Genomic DNA, 11,122 nt, shown 5'->3' with positions numbered 1-11,122 from the left:
CTGAATTTCCTTTGGGAATGGGAGGGACTGGATGACAACTTCTTACAGTTGATTAATTTACTATCTACTGTACCTTGTGTTTGAGACCAATATTCTGCACTAACAGAAGAAGGGGGAATTTTAATACATCACTTTAATCTTTTTTATTTTGATTAGGGGGAACAATGATCTTGTTTTTAATATACGTCTTTCCTTCTTTCCTTGTTGACCTCATAATCTTGTTTTCAGTCCCAAAGTAATGACAGAGGAAATAATAACAGAACAAGACAGATATTTGGCAAACTACAGGCAGCTTGTAGGGTTTTATACATATTTTGTTTATTTTTTAAAAAGAAAGGTACATCTAGATATTCAAAATAATAAAATACCACAAAATACATTCTAGATATGTTATCAGTGCCAAAAGACAATGACTCATGTCTGGCTGGCAAGAGAATCTGCAGTGCCTTTTGCTGTGATGATACTGTCCTGTATCAGCTACAGTTTCTGTCAGGTTCAGGAGGAGGGAAGAAAGAGGGACAGAAACTATTACTGGGAACATGTCAGCAGAATTGGGGTTGCTTTTCTTCTTAGTGGCTCTTTGGCCAGAAATGAGTAGTTATGATGACACAAAGGTGGAAGGTCTCCCTTCCCTCATCTTGCTGACAGAATCACAGAACGTGTATTATAGATATCATGCAGAGAATATATGAAATGCCTTTCACGTGATGGATATGTCTGCATTACTATAATATTTAGATTACTATATTAGCTCTGTTTTAAGCACTGAGTCCTGAGCTTCTCTCCCTCCTCCCCATGATACCTACAGCAGAATGGTTCACAAAGCAACCATAAGGGTATGCCTATAGGCACTACTGATTACTTCCATCTCTGCTGGAACAAGAGTAGATTAATTACTTAAGCAGATTAATATGCATATGGCCCATGTCATCTAAGGCTTCCCACAGGTCGGGAAACTGGACCAGAAACATTTTGTTTTTCTGCAACAAGAACACAACTATAGAAAACCCCATTTATTCAAAAACAGCTATGTCTAGTGCCACCTGGTAGCTAAAGAAAGGAACAAACTAGTCCCATCCCCTCGTTATAGCTGTCTTAACACAGACTGTGATAGTTTAAAAAGGAGAACATCTGCTATATACAAGGCTGTACAGTCATCTATTTTTCTTCTGAAATTATTGGTATGTTCCTTAAACCAACGTCTATTTGCAGTATAGTATCTAGTGTCTCCTGCTTTCTGAATCCAGACTGAATACTGTATCTCGATTTCTCACTCCATATAAACATTGAGCATCACTTTATTTAAGACAGGATGTATTACTATAGGGATTTTTTTTCATTCTGAGAATTAGGTAATTAAGAACTTCAGAAGTTCTCTTATACTGAATGAGATCAGTAGTCCATCTGGTTTACTATTGCCTTTGCTAGCCTATAATCCACCCACATGATGAAGGTACCAAGTTCAGAAAAGCCGGTCTGCACCAGCTAGAGGTGGTTCTCCAAGCTTTCAGGTTCTCCAAGTCCTTGTGGGAGATACCAGGGACTGAATCTGGGATGTTCATCATGCAGAACATATACCCAGGATGGACACTTCACACACAAGAGAAAAGTGTCCCCCTAACAAAGGAGGGCACGGATCTGTGTGACATATACATGTGCTAATTTGTATGTATAGATGTAAAATTGGAAATAATGACTATCTTTAAGAAGAAATCTAAAGCATCTCATTATGATAGGGTACATCTGTGACTAGGTGATTTGTACAGGACTGCTAAGTCTGCTATCAAAGTGCTAACTGCATTAACAAGGCCTCTGTTCTCCCTTCTTGAAAACAGGCTTAAATCAGACTTGGACTGCATTTCCCCTTGTATAATGCAACAGAGAGTAGACTCCAAGGCCTCCCACAGAAACTGTGACCTGTCCTTCATTCTGCAACACCTGTCTCATGTCAGTCCTGGCTATAAAGCTATAAGATCCTTTTCATTCTGAGCACTGGATTGCTGTTGGAAGCCCCTAAACAGCCCCCCTCAACTCTTCTGGTATTGTGGGCTTATGGGAGCTGTAGTCTGACATATCTGAGAGTGTCAGTACACTGACTGTTCTAGGCTTTTTCCTTGCTTGATGCCTTTCCAGATGGAACTTACAGGACTTCATGCCAAACAGTTAGGATCTGTGGCTGATGGTGCGTAATCAGTACGAGAGACAGAGACTGTCCACACAACGACCATGTGTGGACCAGCTCTTAGGGGTAATATCTGGTTCTTTTGCTTTTAAACCTCAGCTTTTTAACAGCAGTATGATAGAGAATGCGGTACATAAGGTGCATGAAGGCAAAGATGGACTACTTATAAACATGACCTACTTTAAAATTGCCAGATAGTGAAACGTCTCCCCCATTGCCTCTTTTCTCCTATTTTTCTTATTAAAACAGACACCACACAGCAGTAGCCTTGTAAAAACAGCAGGAGAGGAATAAACAAACATCACTTTACCATAGAGTCAGTAGAGGAGCTTGTATGAAGATACACTCGTGCACTACTTCCCTATTCAGCAACTATCATTATCTCTTTCAAACAGGGACCATATTTTTCAACTGAGAAAGCACGGAAGGTGATTTTAATCCCCTTTCTCTCCCTCTGAAAAACAATAGGAGCTTTGCCATACCCCTCCTCTTCTTACGAATTTTTCAAGCATTTAGATCCATTTGGGGACACCTTATATTTATTTATTTATTATTTATTTATTGTATTTATACCCCACCTATCTAGTCATTTCTACCACTCTAGGCAGCTTACAACATAAAGGATAACAAGTTCAAGAAAAATTTATAACAATTAAATAATTATAAATAATTATACTAGCAAATTAAATTAGAGATGGGTATGCATTTAAAAAAAATTGCCAAATTCATTCGAAAATCATGAATTCATTGATTTGTATTCACACAAATCAATGTCCTGATGAATCACAAATCAATGCAATGTAGTGATGTTTGATTCAGCAATTCATTTGGCTGTCAAGCAGCCCCCAAGGCATTTTATAGGGTTTTAAAGTAAAAAAAAAAACAAAAAACAAATTGACAAATCAATTTATCGATTTTTCTGAAAAAATTCATAAATTTGTCGTTTAAGATTTGTTGACCTTGACAAATCATGAATCAAAATGAATCACAAATTTTCTGATTCATGCCCATCTCTAGATTAAATCCTTACAGTTCAGGAGAAAATGAAACAATCTTCTCCTTCCTTCCTTCCTTCCTTCCTTCCTTCCTTCCTTCCTTCCTTCCTTCCTTCCTTCCTTCCTTCCTTCCTTCCTTCTTCATAAAGAACTCATTAAACCAATAATTGTTTTGTATCTGGGAAGATTATCTAAATATGATGGCCTCAGTCCAAATGGAAATCCCAGCTAGAGCAGACTTGATAATAGAAACTTGCTAAGTCAACACTTATGTAGCTTCCTTCCACTAAGTAAGTCTACTCTAGTGGATACTTAACTGGATTTAAGTCCAAGTCCTCTTTCTTCTATGTGATACAAATAAAAAGGGTGGGCAGGTAACAGAGTTCTACTGTGAGATCAGTTCACTCAGTCAGTAATTTTGGTGTACTGGTGTTTCCATGTTCTTGGTTTGCTGGATAGTGAACTAGAGTGAGCAGCTGGCAGGCCTGGGCCTAGCATTATGCAAATTTGCATGGCTATTTGAGACAGCAGGTGGTGGGGATGGGAGGAGGAAGAAATTTCATTAAATTTTTAAAGGACAGAACCATGTGTCTGACCTGCTCTATATTCTGTAAACCAGTGATCCCCCAACCTTGGGCCTCCAGATGTTCTTGGATTTCAGCTCCCAGAAATCCTGACCAGCAGAAGTGGTGGTGAAGGCTTCTGGGAGTTGTAGTCCAAGAACATCTGGAGGCCCAAGGTTGGGGATCACTACTCTAAACTAACTTGCTTCCCTCAGGTGTGGTAGGCAAGACTGTTGTCCTCTTGCCAAGTGTTAAACTACCATGCCATTCAGCTCCCATATCTGGGGAGTTCTAAAAATGGTGACTACCATTATGTTGGAATTTTGTAAGGAGATTACATGGAGTTTTAGCTGAATGAGTGATGCACTGTCAAGATAGCACTCTGGTGATTTTGTTGCACGTGCAATGACAACAACGTGTTATTCTATTCTATTCTACCATTTTGTCCTTCAGCTCAGGTGGCAAAATGTACTGGACGGGCCATGTGGTTGATATAGAAAAGAGTCTGGCAGAATTTCTGTTGCTCATGACACTACAGGGAGGGGGTAAAGAGAAAACAACTAATTTGGGGGAGAAAACAACTAAAAGGGAAAGGAAGGGAGTCCAAAGCTATAGGACTGCTGAGAAAGCATCTGGAGGCTAGATCCATATAATGTATTGGGCTTTCAGTGACTTTCTCCTCACAAGCTGGCAAGGCTCAAAGTAGATTTTCCTGTGAGACATGTGCCATAACAGTCAGACTTGCAAATTAAATTCATGTTTATATTCCGGTGAACAATCTGCAAAAAAAAGGACACTAAATACAAGATACATAGGTGAAGAAAATCACATGCTAACAAACTGACTTTTTTTTTTACCACTTCAGAGAGCACTCCTTTTGAAATGCTAAATGTATCATCTAGTTTGACCTTCAATGAGGTCTGGTAGAAAAATCACCAATGTAGAAAACAAACTACCATAAAAAGATGATGAATGCACACCTTGTCTTCTTGACAGATTTACAGAACTGGTTTCAAGTCCACATAGAAAAGGGATTTATTATTTTTCATCTGGTTCAAAGTAGTTTTGGAAGATTTTCTACACTAAGCTGACACATACTTTTTCCTGAGGTAGGAGCTAAGGCACTACCCTGACACAGCCATTCTAGGTGGGTGCTGGAGTTTCTCTCCCAGCTATAGCCACTGGTCCTGGAGTTGATCACATCTGAATTGGATTCCAAAGGCAGGTCTGTTCTCTGGACATTGCTGAAGGTCACAATGATGCTGGGTATCTGGGCTGCTGTAGATGGTCCATAATAAGAGTCTTCCCTTCTCCATCCAAAAGCATTCAAATCTTCACCTGCCTATTGCATTAAGGAAAATATTTAAACCCATTAAGTGCCTGAGTTGTCACCAGGAAAAAAGAAAGCCGCATCGGATTAAAAAAAGACAGCCTGAGACTCTATCCCGTCAAGTCAAACCAAGCCTCAGGATAATGTACATACAAAGAGTGGAGTCAGTCAAGAAAAGAAACTAATAAAATGCAAAGAAGAGAAATACTTCTAGTTTTGGGGGAGGTAGCAGTGTTAGTTTGTGGAAGGATATCAAGCAAAATCCAAAAAACCAAACAAAAACAAGACAAAAACATATGGCAGTAAGCTTTCGTGGACATGTGCACTTCGTCAGACATATGATAACAGAATGAAATGTAGAATGAAATAGCAGTTTCACAAGTAGAACATTCTAAATAGCCATTGGATTTTGGGGAATGATATATCTACATGCAGTATCTGGAAGTTGAGTCCTGATATATTCTGATATATTCTCCATGTTGGTTTCACTTCCCCCTGATCTGAATCGGCTCATTAGACGGACAAAGGAGGGGGAGTGAGTGACAATCCTACTTTTGCAGTCCTTCTCCACCCATTGTCATGGGCTGTTAACAGTGGCCCTTCTGGTGGATATAGTCCTGATCTTTCTGGGACTGATGAAAGGGCAGCATTATAAGTAGGAAATAGATTGTGTCTAAGGCCCCCACCCCTGCTGAGTGGGGGATTTTCTGTATGCACATGTAGGGCCTCCCTGACTTCTCTCTCAAACCACCTGTCTTCTCAGTCCAAAATGGGTACATCTTGGCCATTAAATGAGTGTCCTTTATCCTTCAAATGAAGGAACATTGCTAATTTACAGAAAACCTACACACACTGATCAATACAAACTAGGGGACATCAGTGTGCTTAACCACGGAACAAGAAATGTCCCCACCTCCACAGAAGTCAAGAAGAAGGAAGACAGACATCTGAAGACAGCCCTACAGGCCTGTGGATATCCAAAATGGGCCTTCAACAGGTCAATGTCCCAGCCCAGCAGGACAATGGAACAATCTGAGACCCAGAGCAGATGGAAGAACCTGGTCATTCCTTCTGTGAAGATTCTTGATCATCCAGGTGATCTTTCTTGTTAGTCTGAAAAGTTTTTCTACCCATCCAAGTAGTTTCTTCAGTCTGAAGAAGCTATTTGGATGAGTAGCGAAATATTTCAGCATAACAAGAAATAAGTCCAGTCACCATGACTCAACTTCCTGGTCATTTCTTACATGGCAGGTGTGACTGAAAAGCTCAAAAGGATTTTTAGTAAACACCACATACTCGTGCACTTCAAACCCACAAACACATTAAAGCAGAGACTCATCCACCCAAAAGACCAGACAGCAAAACAGAACAGAGCAATATAGTATATGCGGTCCAATGCATATACTCTCTGTCCTTTGTCCATCTAATGAGCCTATTCAGACTAGGGGGAAGTGAAACCAATGTGAAAAATGTATTAGGGGTCTCCGACCAACTCTCCTCAGACTGAAGAAGCTACTTGGACGAGTAACGAAACGTTTCAACCTAATATGAAAGAAATCCAGTTGTCATAACTCAACTTCCAGATAACCTCACCTGGATGACTGAGAATCTTCACAGATCTACATGCAATAATTCATGGCCTATGTGTTTTAGGGCACTGTTGTAAACTTTCTTCCAGGAGACAGAAAAAATTTAGGTCAATTTTTTTTCATTTTTAGGTCCTGCAATCATGCTGCCAAAATCAATGTGTGGGCAGAGTTGGCATCTGGGTCTGTGGCAGGGTTTAGTTCCCCCCCCATCCGTGTTGCTGTTTTGTGGTCCTTTCTGCTTTTATATTTGCTTGAGGTTGGGGGCGTTATCTGTAGGCGAATATGGGTCTTCCACTAAGGGCTTTGGAGAGTGAAGTGTTTTTGTCAAAGATGGACTGGAGATAGTTTAAGACGCATGTCAGTGGTCTCAGTTGTGGACTGTAAGTGACAACTAGCAGTGTTGTGTCATTTTGTCTTCTGAGTCTGTCTTGCAGTAAATTATTTCTGGGTATGTGTCTTGCTTTGTTGATTTGTTCCTTAATCATGTGAGGTGAGTACTGTACTATATTTGTACATTGTATTATATATCATTTTGTAACAATGCCTCATACAATATCAAAGGCACCTTTACTTGCTCCTCACGTAATGTGATCTATGTCATCTTTTGTCAACAATGCCCCTCTGTATAGGACAAACAGGACAATCTCTACAGAAACAGGTCAATGGTCATAAATCTGACATCAGAAACCACAACACACAGAAAACTGTCTCCAACCATTTCAGGTTGGACACTTGGTAGAAAATTTGAAAGTCACTATTTTAAAACAGAATGATTACAATCCAAGAACACAGAGGCAAACAGCTGAGGTAAATGTATACGCATGATGGACATCCATATACAGTGGTGCCTCGCTTAACGAGTGCACCGTTTAACAACGAATCCGCATAGCGATGTCGCTTTTGCGATCGGAAAAGCGATCGCATTGCGATGTTTACATAGGCAAAACTTGCATTGCAATGATCGGTAAGCGTTTCGCTTACCAATCTTCGCATTGCGATGTTTTTTTAAACAGCTGATCGGCGGTTCCAAAATGGCCACCAGGTGCCCAAAATGGCTGCCGCAAGTCTTTTCGCGCCCTGCCCTCGCTTACCGAGGTCGCGAAAATGGCGGCGCTATGGAGGAACTTCGCTGAACGGTGCGTTTGGGCCCCATAGGAACGCATTAAACCAAGTTTAATGCGTTCCTATGGGTTTTTCGATCCGTTTAGCGATGTTTCTGCATAGCGATGATTAATCCGGAATGGATTAACGTCGCTATGCGGGGCACCACTGTAAATGGACTGTAAATAAATCTGCATTTCTTACATCATTATCAAATGTAATACTTCTGCTGTCATCTACTGCCATTGTTATTTTCTTCATAACTACCAAGCCCCTCTCTCATCACAAGTCTCAAAGGTAAAAAACTGTCAGTATTCTCTACATTATCTACATGTGATTTCTTTGTCATTTACTTTTATATATTCTTCCCCCCCTCTTGTGTTTTAACTAAATCTCCAGTCTCAATGCCCTGCCCCATCCCATCTCTCTCTCTTCTCTCTCCCCCCCCCATCTTTGCTCAGGCCTGGTGTCTGTTTTCTGTCTTCTGGAGGAAAATTTACAACAATGCCCTAAAACACTGGTTCTTAACCTTGGGTTACTCAGGAGTTTTGGACTGCAACTCCCAGAAGCCTTCACCACCAGCTGTCCTGACTGGGGTTTCTGGGAGTTGCAGTTCAAAAGCATCCAAGTAACAAAGGTTAAGAACCACTGCCCTAAAACACATAGGCCATAAATTACTGCATGTAGATGTACTATTGCCCAAGATTCTATTGATATTTAGAATGTTCTGCTTGTGAAACTGCTATTTCATTCTCTTTCCATAAGTCTGATGAAGTGGACGTGTCCACAAAAGCTTACATTAAAATATAATAGTCTTTAAGATGCCACATCTTTTTGTCTTGTTTTCTTTTGTTTTGTTTCTTTAGTTTCCATTCATGATGCATTGATGTTTGCAATTTCAGGTGGGGTAGGGCTGTTGTGGATAAGAGTATGATGATACCCATAAGCTGAACAGGTGAAGATCATTTTTAAAAAAAACATGAAGTGTGATGATGTTAAGAAAGCCTTCCTGAATATTGATGTGACTTGCAATGTGTTACTTTTGGGTGTAGTGAGGCAAATAATTAAATTCTGTTCTTTCTATTTATAACATTAATACAAACATGTTATATAGGGAGGCAAATAATGTTTATTGTTATTTTACAAATGTTACTTTCAGGACCTTGGGGGCATTTTTCTATTTCTGAAAGATTTAAAAGGAATTAAATTGAATTAAAACTTGCATATTAGTAATGACATAGCAATATAATCTTTTAAAAACCCAGCTGCTAACATTAATCCATTTTTAAAATGCCAAAGTAGTTTAAAGTGTCACCCACAGATATTTAGGAATGCCAAAGCCAGATCAAAATAATTTTTTTTATTAGTAACATGTTCAATTATACTGTATATGAGAGCCCAGAATTTAGCTGTTTCTGAGGAGGTTCACCACATGGGTGAGAAAGACTACAGTTTTCTGCATCTCTACAGCACAAACTGAAATATTTGTTAGAAATATAGGTATGCCTAATTAGGATTAAATGGCAGTAACAGATAATTTTATAGTAGTTCATCTAACAACTCACACAGAAATGGGTACAAGTGCGTTACTATTCCATGTCTCCACTAGAATGGAATAACCCACATCCCAATTCCCGTGTGTGTGTGTGTGTGTGTGTGTGTGTGTGTGTGTGTGTGTGCGTGTTATTATTTTAATTTATTTTATTTTAATTTTATTTTTAGAAGTTGCTCACAAAGGTGTGAGAGGCTGATTGGCTTGTTCTTTTATTTCCTCCATGTTAGCAACATGCAAAGTCTGGTAAATATGGAACCACAAGCCTGAGACAACTGGTATTTCTCTTTAATTTGTTGATAACCCCAATAGATTCCAGTTTGAGAATTGAATACTTCTGTTGTGGTGGCAAAAAGGGGGTGGTGATAAAAGAAAATAATTGGAGTAAGGAGTGAAAGCAAAAGTGCCTTTTTTTAATGCCATTTCTTTTCTATGAGTAATGCAGCTAAAGAAATAGATTGTTAATCTTGGTAACTTCAGAGCAACTCAGTGCTATAAACATTTTTTTTCTGTCATTAAGGATTCTGTTTCCACCTACTCAAGTTGTTAGGTTTCACAGCTACAATTCTATGAAGATAAAAAGCATCCTGATGTTTAACTATATCTGTCATTTCCTTGCCACCCCTTATAGCTTTAGGAGCCTCGTGGCGCAGTGGTTAAACTGCTGTACTGCAGCCAAAACTGTGCTCACGACCTGGGGTTCAATCCCAGGTAGCCGGCTCAAGGTTGACTCACCCTTCTATCCTTCTGAGGTCGGTAAAATGAGTACTTAGCTCCCTGGGGGGCAATGTGTAGCCTGCATAATTAACTTGTAAACCGCCCAGAGAGTGCTTGAAGCACTATGGGGCCGTATATAAGCAGCACGCTTTGCTTTGAATACATTATACATTTTTTAGAAATTCTAGATTTTAAAAATTGTTTTCAAAATAATTTGTTTATCAGTGTTTGCCAGCTCTTGATCATTTTATATGATAATCATATAGGGAAGATTTATAATGAAACATTAATTTGGGAAGTGTATTGAGTTTCTTTATACCAGTCCTTCCTAACTGGGACATGCTTAATTTAGACTATTAAGGAACATAATTTCTGTTTATGATTGAGTCTCTTCAATTTGGCTAAATTTGTAGAGATTCTAATGTCCAAATACTTAAAAAATAAAGATGCAATATTTAATCCTGCTGAAGAACTATGTATATGTTACATCACAGTTGTAGATTTATGTGTTATGCCTCTGAATTTCCTTAATTAATTACTACTGCTACTTGAGCTCATTCCTGTTGGCAGTGGTACAACAAGAAATAACCAGTCAGTAGAAAGATGCAAAAGATATAACTCATGACAGCTGACATAAACACATTTGGCACTTTGCTCTTTTGGAAAAGTTAATGCAAGAATTGAAGAGGAATAAAGATGAAATAGTCTCAAATGCTTTTGATACTGTTAGGATGTTATTTATTGCATTTATTCAATGAGGTGTGAAATAGTATGCTAGGATGATATCGATCAATATATGTCATTTGGTCATTTGTTTGCCTCTGATTTATGGTAAGGAAGGAGGGTTTGTATTATACTTCTTTGGTTGGACAAGATGATCATGACACCCTCTCAAGCCACCTCAAAGTGGCCAAGGCTGTATTTTTGTACTTTGATGCTAGCACAGTTCCCTACCTGGGACAGTTAGTTGTTGTACACAACAAGATGAGGGCAGTGTGTAATACAGTACGTAATTGTATTTCACAATCAAAGCCAGTTTTGGGAGCTTATCACAGTCTCCTGTCACATTTTGGGTTCTTGAAGTTACTGAATT

At 39.1% G+C, this 11,122-nt stretch overlaps 1 protein-coding gene across 5 annotated transcripts in view; it reads right to left on the bottom strand.

Moving 5' to 3' along the window:
- Positions 1 to 293: 293 nt before the first annotated feature.
- The window catches only part of OPN4 (opsin 4), a 61,881-nt gene continuing 51,052 nt past the window's right edge, over positions 294 to 11,122 (bottom strand). For all 5 annotated transcript variants that reach the window (XM_072995107.2, XM_020805958.3, XM_078390973.1 and 2 more), the window contains one exon: positions 294 to 5,082. In XM_072995107.2, the coding sequence (XP_072851208.2) occupies positions 4,795 to 5,082 (288 nt within the window). In that variant the 3' untranslated portion in view covers positions 294 to 4,794. The remainder of the gene's footprint in view (positions 5,083 to 11,122) is intronic.

The sequence above is a fragment of the Pogona vitticeps genome, chromosome 3 (assembly GCF_051106095.1).
Source record: "Pogona vitticeps strain Pit_001003342236 chromosome 3, PviZW2.1, whole genome shotgun sequence".
Classification (NCBI taxonomy): domain Eukaryota; kingdom Metazoa; phylum Chordata; class Lepidosauria; order Squamata; family Agamidae; genus Pogona; species Pogona vitticeps.
Note: the sequence above shows the minus strand (reverse complement) of the source record. Positions and strands in the feature narration are given on the sequence as shown.